Genomic DNA, 18507 nt, shown 5'->3' with positions numbered 1-18507 from the left:
GCAGGGATAATGTTAAGCATTGACAACAAGCATCGCGAATGACCAAGAGCGGGCGGTATTGCTGCGACATGGGTGCGGATAATACTCGTATTTCGAGGTTGCGAGCACCCGGTCAGTCTCGCTGGTATTGCGGGTGCCAGATGGGATGTAGAGGTATTTGCCTAGCTCTGGTCGTATTTTTAGACAGCTAGATCTGCAAACACGATAGAATGTACACCGACGAGGTCCAAGGAGCGAGGAAAACAATGTAGAAGGTTAGAGAAAGGTTGGCTGTGTACCTGCCCAGGTGTAGCGTACTTCGTACCTAGGTAGAGCGAACGCGAATGTGGGTCGCTGTTTGACACTAGCAAATTCCCGTACCTGCACGCCGGGGTAGCTGCCGCGACTCCACTGGACGAGTAAACTACCTAGGTAACATCGCGCATGTTCCAATATTAGCACTTTTGCACCAGCTTTACTGTCGTTCACGACCTTCTTTGTGCTTCTGCGCTTGGACAAGAGGGCAGGATGGCCCTTGTAGCATCGTATCCAAGTCATGCGAATCGCTGACAGCAAGCAGCGCGGACCGAAAACTGTCGGTGCGCCCCTTTCCTGGATCTCACCGCAAGGCAATCCACTCCGCTCCCTGTATGGGACACTCGAAGGCATGAAGCGATAAGATTTTTTTGCGGCTAGCCGTCGTATTTGGCGGGATCAGTCGGCATGAAGCGACGGATACGGCCAAATTAGTCTGGCATCAAGCTTGACTTAAGACCTCTTCGCTATCTCTAAAGTCAGATCAATCGTCACCGACCTCACCGACGCTCTTCTTCTCTCTGCTCGTCAAAATGGTTCGATACGCCCTCACCATCTCCGCGCTCGCCAGCAGTGTCCTGGGTGCTGTGTCTACGGTCAACATACCACTGAACTTCGCGCACGGCGGCGCCCAGAAGATCTCAACGGAGCTCGTCGATCCCTCGACCAACCGCACCATCGAAATCGTCGTCGACCAAGGTTCCGAGAACTTCTGGGTGTTCGGCCCCGACAGCATCAGGAACTGGGGATGCACTCGTCTCGGCTGTGCAGGCCCTTGCAACGAGACGGTGCAGCCTTTTTACGACTACCCAAACAGCCCGTCCGCGTCTAAACCAGTACCCTTCCGATCCTCCTACTCGTATGGAGGAAACAGCAAGTTCATCACTGGAGATGTGGCGGTGAACGATACCTTTCAATTCGTTTCCGATGCGGGCCTTTCGTCGACCGTGGACACGGAAGTCGCGATTTCAAGCTACATGACATCGCGCCTCGGCGACAGCAGCGGAAAGTGTACTCCGACGTCTTCGTTTGACGACGGCATCTTGGGTATCTCCCCATACTACCGCAAGCCGACCTGGAACACGACCGGCCCGCACGTGCGCCAAAACCTACTCGAGGCTGGCGCCATCTCCGCGCCCGTACAGAGTCTGTGGTTCGACGAGGCGCCTGAAGGAATCGAAGATACGTTCACCGGCCATGTCGTCTTCGGCGGCGTCGACCACTCCAAATACACGGGCGACCTCGTCAAGGTCCCCATGGTTGAGGCTCCGTTCGGTGGTGTGACACTTGGCTACTACGTCAACCCGCCTGTCGTCTCAGTCAACGGAACAGCTTTCGAGAACTCAGACATCATCTCTCCCACCTGCCTCGTCGACTCCGGCACCACACTCGATTACCTACCCGTCAGCTACAGTCAAAATGACCAGTTCGCTGCTGCCGCTGGTCTCGTTGTCGACGAGTATGGTGTCATTGGCTGGAACGGTACATGCGAATCTATCCCCAAAGACACTACTATTGATCTAGAGTTCACTGGTGTCGAGGGCAAGAAGGTCACCGTCAAGATTCCGCTGCGCACTTATGCTCGCTCGGGTGTCAACCCGTCTACAGGTATCTGCTCGCTTGCGTTCTCCACTGGTGATTGTCTGTTTGGTGCGCCATTTGCTACTGCCGCCTTCTTTGCTGCTGATGATGCGGCGGAGACGGTGGCGTTTGCGCAGGGTGGTGTGTCGAAGAAGGGAAGCAAGCCCGATCCTAACTCTATCACTTTGGATCTTGCTTAGCGGGAGTGTCGTCGATGAAGTTCGATTCTAGTATATATGAAATTAGCAATGTCAATTTAGACCTGAATGATCATGGATGATAGTTGTCCTTCGCGGTGTCGTGTGTTCTTGAGCCTCGTTATTCCTTAGTCTCAGACGAGACAGCACTCTGAATTTTTTCCTACCACATGTTAGTAGTGTCACTTGAGTTTTGATGCTTTACGTGTTTATCACATGCATCAGACGGGTGAAGTTGTAAAGGTATCGTCACTTCAGCCCGGCAGGGGATCCGGTTGGCCCTAAGAACCTGGGCAGGGACCGGCCGCACGGTAGCCCAAGCTGACGAAATCGTACTAGCGCAAACAACGCGCGCTCTGTTGTCACTCAGGCGAGGGCAGGGAATCACCGCAATTGTCGTCAACTTTCACGACACTGCAGCCTCGGCCGTCGCACTATGCTGGTGAGCAGGCCTCGGAAAAACACCATTGCACGCGACTTCCACGCTTATTGCGCGCGCACCCACCCCCATGGCTACCGCAGACAACGCTCCTGCCCGGAGTGCTGAGGGCTCGCAAACAGACGAAGCCGACTCCACACCCTCCACCCCCACGCTGGCACCCGCACACGAAAACCACATGGCGCACGATATCTCAGACGCCGACGACGTCAGGGCTTTCGACCAGCCCGACTCGGACCTGCCGCCGCTACCGACCGAAGAAGACGACAGCATCATACACCATGTCATCGAGGAAGAAGACGCGCACCATGGCGAAAGCGTCTTCGAGGATCGCGAAATGCAGCGCCAATTGATGGACATTGAATCGAGCTTTATTCCCGAGGCGCCTGTCCACGTCGAAGCACCTCAAGGGCAGTCCGGCGTCGACGATACCTACCTGTTCGGGGGCTCGCCAGGAAATTCCCAGCAATCGGCTCGACCCATGGACGACGATGCGGATATGCAAAGAGTCATGGACAATCTGGAGGAGCTGACAAAGCCAAAGAAGAAGCCAAAGAAGCTCGAAGTGCGTAGTGGGAACACACCGACCAAGTCGCAAGCCAGGAACAGCCACCACAGCAACTCCTCCTCCTTTTCCGAGGCTGCGACGCCTGCCGACGCTTACAAGACGCCTGCCGCCAGACGTCTGGACTTCGGAGGAGAAGACGACTCAATGGATGCGAGCACCGCAACATCAGAGGTCGCACCTTCCTCGCCCGCTGCAGAGGCCGCGCATCGAAGCCAATCACGCGCCTCGGCAGGCAGGTCTACAGAACAAGCAGCTGGAGGAGAAGGCGCGCATCAAGCGAACCAAGCTGCAGCAGCTGCCCAGCTAAAAGAGGTGGACGTGCGACGGCCGACATCCAGTGCCTCGACAGTGAAAGCTCCCGATTTCTCGCAGATTGAAGAAGGTTCTTCTCTTACGAACGAGAACGACTCTAGCGTGGATAGTTCAGCCATGCCTCCACCACTGGTTCCCGCGAGCGCGCAGAAGATCAGCAAGCGACCCAGCTACCTACAGCACCGAGGTTCGAGCCAGCGGTCATCCGTATCGTCCTTCACCAACCGTTCCGACGCGTCTGGAGATGGCGGAAGCAGTGCAAGTCTCGGCGCAGACTATGCTTTGCAGACTGGTGGTGCTATTCCTCGTTCGAGCGGACCACGGGGGATGAGCCTAGGACTGTCAAGACTGCCAAGCTTGGGTAGCATCGCCTCGTCTATGTCAGGATACAGCGATACCAACCCCTGGGAGAAAGGCCGGAGTATTAGCACGAACTCACTGTCCGCTTTTCTTCAGCCGGACAATAGTCTAGGTCGTCTGGATGAGGAGGTGCCTAACAGTGCGACTCCACCAGAAACACCACGCGCTCCCAGTGTGCAGCCCGCCCCTACCGACACCGTTATTGCTAGACATATCCAGGACATACAAGTGCCAGACTCTATTGCGCGCGACTTCCGGGCTAAGCACTCGCGATCGCCAGACAAACGACACATGGCTACTCCCTTCACTCGCAGTAAACACAATCTTACACTAAAGGAGCAGAATAGCAAAATCGACAAGCTCAGCAAAGAGAACTTTGATCTTAAGCTCAAAATCCATTTCCTCGACCAAGCGCTGCAGAACCGGTCTGATGAGGGAGTCAAGGAGATGATCTCGAAGAACGTCCAACTGCAAACTGATCTCGCGACGGAGAAGAAGGAAAGCCAGTCGATGCGCAAGAAGATTCGTGATCTGGAGCGAAGGCTCAAGGCTCAGGAAGAGGGACACGCCACTGCTAGAGATGTTGGCAGTGGCTCAGAAGACGGACGAAGTGTCCATTCATCTAGGCAAGCCGAACTGGAGGAAGAAATCGAGTTCTTGCGGGAGCGCCTAGAGTCTACGGAGATTACAGTGGACCAGTGGCAACAGGAGGCTCTTCAGAAGGAAGCTGATAATCGACGCATGGCTGATTACATCAAGACCATGCGAGAGAAGAGCTCTGGTGAAGACTCTGCTGGTGTTGACGAGGCTATCAACATGTGGAAAGAAGACTTCGAAGAGGAGCGTGCGAGGCGCGAGCAGGTGGAAACCCGCTGTCAGCAAGCAGAGACCGAGACCGAGAGGCTTCGAGAGGAGCTTGAGCGTCTGAAAGATCAAAACCAGCAGATGCAACAGATGCAGCACTCGACAACGAACCATCACATGAACAAGGTCTTTAACAACTCACGGCGCATGCACCAATCCTTTGCTGCCCGTTCGAACTCTGGATCTGATGGGAATGAGAATACTGCGCCAGTCTCGCTCGGCGGCACAAGTAGTACTTTAGTGGAACATCTGCAAAGCGACAACGAGAAGCTGCAACGAGATCTCCACGCACAAGCTTCCATGCTCACTTCAAGGAACCGAGAGAATCTTCGACTGAGGGAAGAGAACGAAGGCTTGAAACTCACAATTCGCAGAGGAGATGCTGGATCGACAGCCGGTGATAGCATTCTGGAACGATCCATCTCCCGCAACCACATGAGATCTGTTTCGAGAGCAAGCGGCGGAACACGTTTGACCCAGCAAAGCGATCCCGATCGAGAAGACTTCGAAAGCAAGAATGCTGCATTGCGAGACGAGCTATCGCAGCTGAAGCTTTCATACAAGGAGCTTGATGACCAGCTTAATGGTCATCTCGATATGCTTGAGACCACCGAGAACAAGGTCAAGGAGCTGGAGAGGGAGATAGAAGCACAGACAGAAGACCTACAGGCACTAGCAAGCGAGCGCGACGAGGCTCTGGAGCTGCTACAAGACAAAGAGCAGGAAACTGAAGAGCTCAGACAAGAAGCCCTGGATACGGTGCAAAGGTTGGAGATTGACCTCGAGCAAAAGCAAGCGGAACGTGACCGTCTCTACAACGATCTGGAAAACACCACTGAAGACTTCCATGCTCTACAACAAGAAATGAAGAATGTCAGTGAGAGTCTTTTGCAGCTCGAAGACGATCGGGATGCAAGCCTTCGCAAGATCCAGAACCTTGAATCAGAGCTTGGCGACGCCAACGAAGAACTGAACAGGCAAGATAAGCTCCTTAGTGAGGAGAGGTCGAAGAATGAACGACTTGATGTCCAGCTTGAGTCTTGTCAGGGTGAGATCGATTTCCTGAGAGAAGAGCAAGAGGGCGACAAGATCAAGATTGGCGAGCTGGAATCGGCGCTGAACCATACTCAAGTCACATTACAAGAGGCTAGAGAGCGATCTCGGGATCTTGAGGAGCGCATGGCCGAAGAGAGGCAGCAACGCGATGCCTTGGAGACCCAAGAGAAACAAGAGGTGGAGAAGATCATCACCGAACTCAATGGTCAGTTGTCGAAGCTTAAGGAAGAGAGCAGGAAGCTACGAAAGAATCTCTCAAGCAAGGAAGTTGAGGCATCCACTTGGAAGCAACGGCATGACGAGTTGGAGCAAATGCTTCGTGAGTCACTGGGCAACCTTAACGGCACGAGGTCGAGCCTCTTCAAGGTAAGTGATGTTACTCCCGATCGTCTAACAACATACTAACTGATCGTTCAGGATATCGCAAAGCTTCAACGAGATCTCCAAGCGACTATGCAAGAGCTCGATGTCGTCAAAACCGATCTTGCGGAGAAAGACCGTTTGCTGCGCAACCGCGATGCTCTCTTGGAGAGCACTGGCATGGAGAGCCGCCGTCTTTCAGAGCTGCTCGAGCGCGAACGTCAAGGCCGTCGACAAGACCAAACAGCATTCGAAAACGCCAAGCGTGGTCATCAATCCACTACCAGGGCGATCCAGCAACACGAATCGAGGGTTCTGGAACTTGAAACCCTTCGTAGTCAGGATCGGCAGAGACTCCACAGCCTGGAGAAACAGTACAAGGAGCAGCTGCTAGAACGAAACAACCTGCTCTACGCTCTGTGGAATCGACTATCCACTCTTTGCGGCGCAGAATGGTCCCGCAATAACGCTCTCATCAACGGAGAACTGACTTCCATGGAGCTCATTTCTAGGAACGTCCCGGGCTTCCACAAGAACATCATTCTTGCGGTGAGGACCGTGGAGGGTGTCATTGGTGCCTTCAAGCAAAGAATTCGCAACATAGAAAACAATCTGATCCGCGACTACCAAACTCTCGAGCATAGTCTAGACTCTCGCGCCAAGCGACTTGACCAGCTCGAGAAGCTTGTAATGGCCCAACGGCAATCGATTGGAAGACCTAGCACTGTCCGTGGCGGTATCGTCGACCTCAACACCGCGGAAGTCAACAAACTGCGTACTGAGAACAAGACCTTACGATCCGAGGTCCAGACCCTCCGCGCCATTACCGCCACAACGCAATCCGGTAACGATGTTATTGTCAGCCGCTCACCATCACGTGCTGCCTCGCCGACCTCCTCCAAACGTGCCAGTATGGCGCAAACACTATTGCGTGCTCACTCCGCTTCTGTCGTGGAGCATTTTTCGACTTCGAATTCGTCGACGCCGACGCCAGGCCATCCCTATCCCGCCGCTGGACCGCTTCAGCCAAGCGAACAGAAGTGGATACATCGACTTAAGGAACTCGAACGGCGTTTGAAAGCTGAGCGTGAAGCCCGACTCCTTGACCGAAGCGGTGCCCGTAAGAGATTAGAGCAGAAGGTAGAAGAGAATGCGGACCTCAGGGCTGCGCTTGAGAAGGAGAGGGACCGTCGAGACGAAGATGGCCCAGATGATGTCCAAAGGACTGCGTCTGCGAGTGGCAGTCGCATCGGTGGAAGTGGACGTGCCAGTGTGGTTGGCAGCGTGAGACACACTAATGGCAGTGGCAAAGAGAGAGAAGAGGAGATGTATTAGTACATTTCCTATGCGGTGGCTTTTCCCTTCTTGTACCAACCTTTTCTTCCTTTCTTGATAGATGCTTTAGCGATTTGCGTTCGACTTTCCGCTTATCTTTTCTTACGACATAACGAGTGACGAGGTTGCTTGGTCGGCGCATGTAGGCATTATGGGTACACTTCACGGAGTAGTCGTTGCATACCATATATTAGAGGAGTGGGCGTATAGCATGTTTGTAATCGAAGGCGTTTCCTTACAACCCGTAGTACATGGTGTTCCTCCAAGTATTTGAGTATGCCAATCACGACTAACATGTTATGGACAGCACCTCAATGGCAAAGAGACACCCGTGTAAAGCAGCCATTCAATGTTAAGTGTGGGAGCAGATCAATCTGGGCATAGGTGAGTTAAATCGATCGGACGCCTTATCGAACGCGGCTCGCCGGAAGGTCACCTTTACCCGCTACCCGCTACCCGCTACCTTGTAATGACTGTCAACCCTCTCGGGTCTTTAAAAGATAGATCTCATTCTTCTCCAGTTTAAGTTCCTCCAATCTTCTCTGACGTCGCGAAGCACTGCCGGGACATGTGACAGACGCCGGCAAACAGCATACTCGCCTCCGACGACTCTCTCACCGCTCTGCTACCTAGTTGTTGAGGCATAGTGCAAGGCAGCATCCATCGAAGTTTGCATGTGCAACACTTCAACTACTACACGTACGTTCTCTACTGCTCAAGCTGCCCTCTCACCTGTACCGTTGTTGCGTACGATACGATACAGACAAAGATCTCTCAAGATTGAAAGATGGGATCCAACACTAATCTTACCTGCGATTACCAGACCGCTCGCGAGCGCTTATCTATAAGCCAAAGCCGAAGTAGTCGCAAGTCCGCAGCTTCACCTAATCCTTCCGTTGGGACTCCAACATCAAAAGCAACGACGCCAGCACCCTCACAAGCCCTGCCTGTATCTGGTCTGTTTGCTAGTTTACTATTCGATCGCCAAAAGGTATACCAGCATAAACCGCCTAACTCCACGATACCTCGGACAGCACAGACAGTCGACACAAAAGAGACTAGATCAACTGCGCGACAGAGTGAAGCTCGTTCTCATTACAACTCGCCGATACCCTCCAGGACTCATGTGCATCATCTCAAAGAAGCACATCCTGGCCACTTGAAGCCCACCATGGTACCGAAGAAACCTACAGTGAGTGGAAAACGAGCACAGCCGACTAAGCAAACACAAACTAAGAACACTGGAAAGGCTACCCTAAAAAAATCAAAGAAGCGCAATACACCCGCGCGTGTGACTCCACGAGCAGCGAAACGTCAGAAGACCGAGGCAAACAGCAAGAGAAAGCTGGACGACAAGGGCAGCATGGGCAACACCATGTCAACTATGTGGTCGACGACGGCTGGCAAGGAAGTCGACCTCATCACTCTATCCGACAGTGAAGACGACGGATATCAGCACGTGCGACAACGAATAATTACTCGTAAAGAGGAAGTGACCGCGGAATTGCATGGATCGAAAGTCGACATTGACGAGGACGCCAAGCCCAGTATCTCTGATTCCATGGTGACTCCAGAACCCATTCACCTCGAATCAAGGCCAGGACTTTCGATTTTCGACCGACTTCCTAGATGGGACTTCGGCGGCATCTCTCCTCCCACAAGCCCGGCCAACCTCTACAGTGCACCTCCACGTCTACGGCACAAACCTCAAGACAACATGGCGGATTCGGAGGAGAAGCATGCTAACGAGCAAGAACAGTCGCGTCCTGAAGTCGACGCCGTCAAGGCCGAGCTCGCCCGACAGAACCTACTCCACGAGAAGGCACAGAGCGATCGTGATTTGGCCCAACTCCACTCCAACAACGCAACTGATCAACAGCTCCAAACCCTTCACCGCGATCTCGAGACCGAACGAGAGAACCTGCTAAAGGCGAACCTGGACAGAGACAGGCTGGGCGTCAAACTCGACAACGTCACCGCAAGGAAAGACCAGCTAATCGGAGAGCTTCAGAGCGAGAAACAACTGAGAAAAGATGAGAAGGCGGAACATGAGCGCATACTCGAAGACGTCATGAACACCAAGGGTTCCGCTAACAACTACCTCGTCCAAGAAAACCAACGCCTTCAAGCAGAGAACGAGAGCCTCCGAGCCTCCGCCGCGCGCAAGTTCACGTTTACGTCTTCGCAGGTACCCCAGGCGCCGGCATACCCTTCGATCTTCACCCCGGAGTCCTCCCAAGCCTCTCAAGCCGTCTATCTCCCTTCTCCAGCCCCGTCCTCAGTCAATACGCCCGGAGAACTCACCGACCAGCAGAAAGCGGAGAACCTCAGGAAGAATTACCTCAACCTCAACGAGCGCAACAGCCGTCTCAAGTCTGCCGCTGAGAAACTCACCAACACTACCAAGGGCATGGATCTGACTAGCTTTGGAGAGTTCGGCGTGTATCTCAGGCAGATGAAGATCGTGATGGACAACGATGCCAAGAAGGGCAAAGAGAAGAAGGAAGTTGCCAAGAAGGATGAGGATGATACCAAATAAGACGGCTCACCAGCCTATGGATAGCATGGCCGCCAGAGCTGGAGCGTGTGCGATGAAGGAGCGTTTCTTCTTCGATATATCGTTCTGACGACGGGTCGGAAGCTAGGGCCTGGGTATTACGGACATTGAGTTTGTGCTGCGCAGCGATGAGCGCCTTTTCTGGTATGGGAAAAGTCAATTGCTTAGATGCACATGAGTCGGCTGGTTTGCGTAGAGATATCTCATCGCAGATCATGTCTTTGGGGATATTCGCACGCAGGTGTGCGCGTTGACAGGGGCGCGTTGACAGGCACGCGGCGTGGCTGAAACCAGGGACTCATATGAATGCGATCATCTTCATCATATAGTGCGGTGCCTACACTTGTAGTTTGAGACAACTGTGACGTGGATATAATGATTACTGACCAACTACTCGAAAAAGCAGGATGATGCGACCCCAGCGTAGGTAGAGGAGGTTTCTGCAGGGTAGGGCCTCAGAATCCATAGTGAATAGTGATGGCAACACCGTCAACATCGCACTGCCATCCAGGATACTACCATGTAAGTTAGCATGGTAACACAGCCTCGAAATCTCGTATCTCAGACGTACCTTGGCTCTCGCCCAAACCAACACACAATCACCAGGCTCCAACGCATCCAAGAAGCCTTCTCCACTCCCCGCACCCTCGTTGCCCTCATCAACCTCACATAGCCCACTTTGATCCCATGAAACATGATAATCTTGATCAACAGCCATAACACGATTTCCCTGGAGGTACCAAGCAAAATGCCCCTCACCACCCTGCGGCCCTTGCAGCGCACTCTCGGGCCTCTTAACAAGCGACCAACCGCGGCCCACCATGTTAGTATGATAATCCAAGGGACTGCTAATCCAAGTATTTACCAAGCGTGGGGCAGGAAGCAGACTATTGATATTGGATGCATCGCGTAAGATGGACACCTCAAGCCATGAAGAGGTGGAAAAAGTACCCTGCGTGTTCTCGCTCGTCCAGCCTTGGTCTTTACTCATGATGTCGAAGTCGATGCGCTTGATTTTTGCTGTTTCGCGGCCTAGTTTGGCTTCTTCCACGATGGGGGTGGAGTAGGGGTTGGCTCCGAGACAGAGAGTTGCTGCTGACGGGTTGTTCATGCCGGCGCGGGCGACGATCTTTCGGCCTGACTGGGAAATCTCTACGACGGGCCAGTATTGCGCGTGATCTAGTATGCTGAGGACCAGCTCGGTGGGTAGTTTGAGGGTCTTGAGCGCGGCGCGGGCGCGACATACGTCGGCGTAGGTTGTTGGTGTGAAGGGGCGAGTTGGTTCAGGTGGGCCTAGCAGCCAATGTAGGCTTGGGAGCCATTGCCGGATGCCGCTGAAAAAACTCATTGTTGTGAAGAAGGTTTGCTTTCTCGTTTCAATGTGGTCATAGGAAGTGGTGGTGTGTCAAGGTGCAGCAGGGCAGCGCACGGTTGGGGAAGCTGCCTTGCGCTAGCCGGGGTCGCTGACCAAGGGTGCGAGATGATACCGGTTTTGGGTGCTACGGGCGTGGTCAGTCAAGATTGATGGTTTCACATTCAGATATTGCATCACAAGCACCAGAAGAGGCCGCGAGTTTTCCCTGCAGGTAACATTAAGAGTCTTGGAGTCCGGAATCGCTCAATAGAACGCCCAGCTCGCATTTAAAATCTTCATTGTAGCTATATAGCCGTGTACCATCCTGTATCATGCTTCCATGGGATGTTTTTCCGACTCAAAATCCGAATTTACTCTTCATAGCACCCATGACTAGCCCTCTCTTCTGCTTTCCGACAAACTTGTTGACGTCATTTGCCCAACCTGCACTGTTTTGCGAAAGATTGTCCATACTGTCCCCAACAATGTTTAGCTTCTCCGTGCGCTCGTTGAGCTGGCGACTCGCCCAAGCACCCCATCCTTCTTGAGTCGGGGATACTTGGGTAGGATATGACTGATATCCAGCGGCAGAAGAGCTGGCTGCGGTCGGATTGGCGCGGCGTCGTTCCTGCTCTGCCTCTGCTCGCTGCTGTGCCATTTGACGATTTGATAAGGGCCTATCAGGACCACCGACTAAGAGACATCAGTAATTGACTGGGAATCGAAGTAACAACAGCTTACTGAGAAGATCCATGTCGGCTGGCGTTACATATTGGGTGCCAGAGATCCATTGAATATTGCTAATAGTGGGTCGTGGCGGAATTAAAAGTTCTGGGTTAAGCAACACATCCTTCGCGCGTTCACTAGATTTGGTCAGTACATATGTATGGCTGGGAAGATGAGTCGACCTACTATTGCAGTCCCGTTCCAAAGACGTTGACGAGAGCCATTTCCGCAGGCCCTTTCCAGCCAAAGATGTCGCCAGTACTTGTAATGACTGCCTCAGAGAAGCGTCTGATGTCTAAGAAATCACTGAGGTTGACAGACCCGATCTCCTTTAATGCAGGTAGCGAATGCGCTCTCGCATATCCATCCCCATACAACCCAAGCATTGCGTAGCCCTTGTCTTCATACCTCACTACAGTCGCAGCATCGCACAAGAACTGATCAAAGGTTTTGTGCGCTCCTTTACTTGTGGCGGGACGGAATAACCTCGCGCCTGAGGCTGTTGTGGCTAAAAGGACGCCGCTAATCTTCGAGCCAGTCCGAAGTCCTGCAACGGCAGACTGCGAAGCGTATGCTGGGCGACCAGTTTCGGCGTGCATGGGGCTAATGTTGATAATCTTGTCGTCAAGCGAGCACACACCCGCAGGTTTCACTGAGTATTGGCCACTTGATTCTGGCAGTAGCTTGAAGGTTGCCAGATGGCCAAGATTGGTGCCGACGTGAAGTAGAATGCTGGAATAGTCGTCATCTTCGAGTGTCATAACACTGAACTCGAGGCAAGTGGGCCACTCCGCTTTGGGTGCTGCCTGCGTTGAACTCCGCCGGAAGCTGGCGCGTTTGTCCGGCTTGACAAATTCCTGTATCGATGCTCTGTAGATAATAGCGGGCCCTCGCAGATCAATAATGACCAGACTGCCACCCTCAAAGCCCGCAGCAACAAAGCCAACATCAGAATGCTTCAAGGCGGTGACTGGTCCATTGCCCTCGTCAAGCAAAGTGAAAGGCAGCAGTCCCTCTTTGAGAGCCGCTTCACTTCTTTCTGAGATATTGGTAAGCGCTTGCGGTTTATTGTCACCCGGTGGGTACTCCTGTCCAGCATGCCTGTTTACACCCCATCTGAACACCACTACTTCACCACTCTTCAGCCCTACGGATAGTTCAGATGCTGCTCCTGCAAACGACGTTTGTGTGACGTGTATATGCTCTGGGCGGCCGACTGCTCGAGCTACGTCTACCTGTAGCAACGCAGGGTTCTCAATCTCATCGGCGTGTCCTGCATCCCATAGCCTGATGGTGCCATCTGCATGAGCTGTCTGGACGATGTTTCGGTTCTCAAACCGCTTGAGGGGATGAACAGCCTCGGCACCACCGATAAGGAATTGCGGACCGTGTTGGCGCTTCTCGGTCATGCCAAGCCACCGTGTACGCTCTACAGGCGCGAGATTTGCGTAGTTGATATACGGATGAACAAGCGTCATGGAGAGGTGCAGTTGATTAGTTGGCGTGATGGGCATTCCGCTTGGAAACGAGAGGGTGATCAACTCCCCAGATGCAAGTAAGGCCAGAATGGCAATGGGGTCGTGGCAGCCAGCGTAATGAGGGGACGTCCTTGGAATGAGGAACAAGTCCACCACCTCCGTCCCAGGCGGGCATGGAAGTATCCTTTGCCTCTTGGGATTCTCGAAGTGATCGGATAGTACTTGCCAGGATGCGGTCGCATAAACCGGTGTTCTACCCAGCTCGAACAGCGTCAGACTCTTGGCGGATATGTTGGATGGCTGTCCACCAGCGATGAGAATAGCGGTATCATCAGGGTCTTGGTTTGCACACCACGCAATCTTGAAGATAGGGGACTTGAGTGCAAACGATCCTTCCATGGCACCTGGGCTGAAGCTGCCTGGGCCGGGCTTGTCTACGTTTGTATCGGTCAAGGTCCTCGCTTGTACGATGCGGCCATCTTTAGAGTCCCATACAACGATACTGCTGTCTTCGTGTCCCGTCAGAACGAAGGTGCCGGTTGGGTGCCAGACAGCCTGGGTCAGCGGAGGTTCGCGGTCCTTGGAGACGGAGACTGGATCCGAGTCGCCTCCAGGGGCTCCTTTGGGGATCACGTAGTTGAAGAAATGCAGGGCTTTGTTCTGCTTAAACGAGTAGATGACTGCGCCCGAGTTGTACCCAATGAGGAGGGAGCCGATATCTCGAGGGTGGAGCGAGAGCGTAACAACAGAGGTTAGGCGTGAGCGTGGAAACTTTTCCCTCCACAAGTTGGGTATTTTGAAGGGCGTGAGTGCCTCCCTAGCCAGATCATAGGCGTACACCTCACCGTGCTGTGTACCGAGCAGCGCGTAATCGATGGTAGGGTCGCAGTGCAGCGCCGTGATGCGGGCGGGAGGGGAATGGGCGTTGAGCAGCTTCTTCGTCTCGAGCGAAAAGACGGACAAGTCGTTCTTTGAGTCTACGCACAGCAGCTTCTCGGCGCAAAACTGCAGGATCTTGATCGAGGCGTTGCGCGTGGGCAGCGACAACACCACTTCAACCCTCTTCTGCCCGAATATGTAGATCTGGCCGGGGCCATACTTGCTGTCGCTCGTACCGACGGCTAGGAGGGATTGGACGGGGTCGTATGCGACCTGGGTGACTTTGGAGTTGATGCCATAGTTGCGGATCTTCACGTGCTGTTAGCTTGCGCGTATAGGGCTGGGGGAACGGCGGGGCGAGAAGACAGCGAGCGCGTACATGGTCGAGCACGAATGAATCAGGGCCCAGGCCCAGAGAGAGGTCGTTGCTGACACCCGCCTGCTTTCCACGCAAGAGGTGAGCCATGGTGGAGTGTGGGTCTCATGGTTTTGTCCGCAGAGGCAGCGATGAGGACTGCCATCAGCGACCGTCCGCCCAGCTGCCTCGCCGGAAGGAACGCGTTGCGCGACGTCATTTCGGCAACTCTAAGCGCAATGCAGGATCCACGCCACGTCACAGCCACAGTTAGCAGTCATGGATAATGCCCGGCAGGGTCTCCTTTTCAATAAATCTGTTACTTGCTCGAAAGAGAGCCCGTTCAACTATGACACGCTGGCCCAATTAACTACGTGACATGGGTCGTCTACAAAGACAACAATGCCGCTGCTAAACACGAACATGTCCAGAAATGATAATCCTCCCGCTCGTTGCTACTGCCCGAAACGCCAGAAGCTGATCTATGGTATCCAGAACACCATGCAAATCCATGTCCACTCATCAAAACACCCTACGTCGACATGGAGGCCCCATTAGCGCCATACATGGAGCCGTTGGGAGGTTGCGGCGTCCCCGACCCCTGCCTACTACTACTAAAACTATTTTGCGCCGCAAGCCGGGCTTGTGCTTGCTGCGCTTGCTGTCTTTCAAGCATCATCTGCTGAGGATTGCTGCCTGCGCCATTATAGGGAGCAGCGGCAGCAGGCGCTTGAGGAGTTGCGTATTGGGAAGGACCGTAGTATGTACTGCGCATTTGCCCTCCAGACACGGGCGTGCCATATGGTGGCCGTGTACCATAAGCCGATGGCGTGGGCGCGCCCTTGATGGGTGACACATTTCGTGGCGGCGGTGCTTGTGCGCCGTTGTACATAGGTGCCGCATTTTGTGAGCGAGGGTAGAAGCTGCTTTGGTTCTGCTGTGATGCATAACGGTTCTGGCCCTGTGCGGGTGTGGAATTATAGTACTGTGAGCCAGGAGCGCCCGTGTAGCTACCTGGCTGTGCAGAGCGTTGCGGGAAGTATTGACCAGAAGGAGTGGTTCCATAGCTTGGTCGCGGTGTTTGTTGGTTGTAGGAGGGGGTTGCAGAGTACCCCGGCCGGGAGTTGGGAGCATAAGACGCGCCACCTGGTTGGAACGTCTGCGCCGCACCCGAAGGCGAGCGTTGGAGGTGCATCGACGATGATCGGTGGAGGGACTGTGGTTGCGAGTACACTTGACGAGCGCCGGACTGAGGCACTGACGGCGCTGGACGGCTGTACTGGTGCCCAGCTGCGGGATAATGCGCGTTGGTTCCAGAACTCGTTCGCGCCAGTGTGGCCGGCGTTGCAGCAGCCATTCCTGGTGTCTTTGCAAGTTTCGATAGCTGATCCTCTTCCAAGACGCCCTTGTACTCTTTGGTGTCGAACAGGATAGTTCGACTGATGTTCAGTTCGTCCATTTGGTCTCCATTGAGTTTGGCGACTGCATACGGCGGAAGCTGCGAGATCAATAGGGTGAGCTGTGACTTGAGTATCTGATAGACGTCGAATTCTTCCGATGAGGGTGTGGATGGGCTGCCGGCCAGGGTCGCGAGTGAAGCATTCTGTACAACAGGAGTGCGTGGGTTGGTTGTGAGGGAGAGATTTCGTATCCTTTGGTACGAGGCCAGTGTCTCGAGAAGTTCCGATATCTCCTTCAGTACCTCGTCTGTATCCTTCTCCTCCTCGGTCTTTTCCTCCATCCCAGGTAACACGTCTCCTTGAACCGGGGTGAAATTCTCCACCGCCTCTTTGAATAGTTCATCCTCATCGGTGGTCCCGTTAGTAAGTGCTTGCTTGGCCTGCTCAGGGTCGAGTAGAGCCGGATCGATCGGGAACATTTCGTTGAAGCGCTTCTCACCAACCTTCTGCCACCACACCATGTTCTTCGTCTCCTCTGGAATAATAGCGGAGCTGTCATCCCGAGTGGGCGCAAAGCTAGAGTACGCACTGCGAAACAGGGCATCTTCCTTGGCTTGTTGGACGGCAACCAGAATCGCCTCGGACGGTGGTTGCTGCGCTTCGCCCATGCTCAACGCCCGCTGTCTGCTCTTTTGCTTCGCTGTTGGCGAGGTCTGATCTTTCGGCATATCTACCCCAGCATACCCAAGCCAAAAGCCAGAAGACAGGTTCTGATGCGCGTGCGACTGGGAGCCCTTGCGACGAGGTTTGGGCGCTTCCTGGTGCGCAAAGGTGATGGTGCTGTTGCCTTTGCTCGTTGTTGGTCGGGCAGACTTGGGGGGACTGATCTGTGGCAAGTGGGCAGGTGCACGGAAGACGTCTCCAATAGTCGCAACCTTCTTTTTGCTATCTGATTCTGGGATGGGGTAAACCTCTGTCGTCGAGATGAGGTTGGGGAGGTTCGTCTCGCGCAAGGGTAGAGTCACCTTGACGGCGGTGTCGAGCGTGGATATTCCATGGGCGGGGGGAATTTTCTGGGGTTGCTGCAGACTGGAGAATAGCTGTTTCGGCGGCGCGCTCCCGTACAGCGTGAGAACAGTCCGGCTCTGGGGTATCTCTGCGTCTTGATCTTCCTCCTTGATCGGCACCGGAGTGCCCTCCTCTCCTGAGGCTGGAGCGTCGGCATCGCCGTTGACTTGCTTTGCTGAACCAGGCGCTTTGCGCGCCCCTTCTCTGGCCACAAGGTTTTTCAGGACGGTCTGGAAGGCGAGCACTTTGCCCTGCAGCGCTGTGTCTTGGGGCGACGCCTGGGCTGCCGAGGAATCACTTGGGCCGCTGGACGCCAGAATCTCAGTGGTAGCGCTCTCGACATCCTTCTCTAGTGCGTGCAGAGAGTCGTACGAGCCGTCTTGTATCAGGTTGCTGATGGTCGCAGGGCCGTCGGGTGGGGTCAGCTTGGTGCGTTTCGAGTCGGCTTCTCCAGAGGCGGATCGCGTTATCGACGAGGTGATGGGATGCGACAAGATGGAGGGTTTGGTGTCGTAGCTATTCAGTGTCAACATGCGACTCAGAGGTGCGGACGAGCCCAGCCAGCGCACTCCGTGCATGGGCTGCTGGCATTACGGCGATAACGCGCGGGGCGGGGAATTCTTCGCAGGCGGCATACCTCTTGAGAACTGCCAGTATGTCTCCCAATACTGCCTGCAGAGAGCGCGCGCTGGCACTGGCGCTCTCTCCCGGTGCAGGCGTGGATGCGCCATTGACGGCAATGGCAGGACGCTCGGCGAGTTTCCGTTTGGCGGCAGCGGGCGAGTTGGGCGCCTGGGGGAGCGACGGCGGGGAGAGGGTGCCGTTGGCGGCGGCCATGGTGACTTTGGGGTGCTGTTGGCGATGCGCGAGTGATGGCGTGGGATGGAACGCGCTCAGGGCGGCCGGAGTCGTGCTTCGGCGGCTTCCTTCACAGCATGCCCTGTCCGCGATACCGGCAGGCGCGATGCTGAAATTTGGAGAGGCGCGTGACGGGGTCCAAGACGGCTTGCGGTGACGCGCAAATGGTGCCTAGGGGTTGGGCGTGCTGTTGGCGGCTGTCCAAAGTTGACTTGGCTTGGTGGAAGTAAGTGCAGCGATGAATGGAACGCGCAAAGGGCAGCGCCAAGACCACGCCGCAGAGTGCCGCAGCAATTACTGCCTGGCAACTGCTGGCGACGAGGGTGATTCTTTTCCTTTTGAATGACCCCTGAGTTTCTGTTTGCCAATTCAAGCGTGTTCGCTCTCCACACGCCTATCGCTCCTTTGGGTGACGATGTCCAAGTCGTCCACGGGTGGTTTGCGACTGTAGCATGCTGCGCTAGCG

The 18507-nt window shown here is 54.4% G+C and overlaps 5 protein-coding genes across 5 annotated transcripts; 3 read left to right on the top strand and 2 right to left on the bottom strand.

Moving 5' to 3' along the window:
* Nucleotides 1–827: 827 nt before the first annotated feature.
* J4E83_001906 (uncharacterized protein) lies at nucleotides 828–2075 on the top strand (the record flags this gene model as incomplete). The annotated part of the gene is made up of 1 exon (XM_049328859.1): nucleotides 828–2075. The coding sequence occupies one exon, from the start codon at nucleotides 828–830 to the stop codon at nucleotides 2073–2075; it is 1248 nt and encodes a 415-aa protein (XP_049191831.1).
* Nucleotides 2076–2581: 506 nt separating this feature from the next.
* J4E83_001905 (uncharacterized protein) lies at nucleotides 2582–7366 on the top strand (the record flags this gene model as incomplete). Its single annotated transcript, XM_049328858.1, has 2 exons — nucleotides 2582–6037; nucleotides 6089–7366. 2 exons carry the CDS (start codon nucleotides 2582–2584, stop codon nucleotides 7364–7366), a joined length of 4734 nt encoding a protein of 1577 aa, XP_049191830.1.
* Nucleotides 7367–8537: 1171 nt separating this feature from the next.
* J4E83_001904 (uncharacterized protein) lies at nucleotides 8538–9905 on the top strand (the record flags this gene model as incomplete). Its single annotated transcript, XM_049328857.1, has 1 exon — nucleotides 8538–9905. The coding sequence occupies one exon, from the start codon at nucleotides 8538–8540 to the stop codon at nucleotides 9903–9905; it is 1368 nt and encodes a 455-aa protein (XP_049191829.1).
* Nucleotides 9906–11635: 1730 nt separating this feature from the next.
* J4E83_001903 (uncharacterized protein) lies at nucleotides 11636–14826 on the bottom strand (the record flags this gene model as incomplete). Its single annotated transcript, XM_049328856.1, has 4 exons — nucleotides 11636–11970; nucleotides 12019–12140; nucleotides 12190–14669; nucleotides 14740–14826. The coding sequence occupies 4 exons, from the start codon at nucleotides 14824–14826 to the stop codon at nucleotides 11636–11638; spliced, it is 3024 nt and encodes a 1007-aa protein (XP_049191828.1).
* A 421-nt stretch (nucleotides 14827–15247) lies between these two features.
* On the bottom strand, nucleotides 15248–18020 carry J4E83_001902 (uncharacterized protein; the record flags this gene model as incomplete). Its single annotated transcript, XM_049328855.1, has 2 exons — nucleotides 15248–17699; nucleotides 17821–18020. The coding sequence occupies 2 exons, from the start codon at nucleotides 18018–18020 to the stop codon at nucleotides 15248–15250; spliced, it is 2652 nt and encodes an 883-aa protein (XP_049191827.1).
* Nucleotides 18021–18507: the final 487 nt, after the last annotated feature.

The sequence above is a fragment of the Alternaria metachromatica genome (genome assembly GCF_023757995.1).
Source record: "Alternaria metachromatica strain BMP 0045 chromosome Unknown scaffold_3, whole genome shotgun sequence".
Classification (NCBI taxonomy): Eukaryota; Fungi; Ascomycota; class Dothideomycetes; order Pleosporales; family Pleosporaceae; genus Alternaria; species Alternaria metachromatica.
Note: the sequence above shows the minus strand (reverse complement) of the source record. Positions and strands in the feature narration are given on the sequence as shown.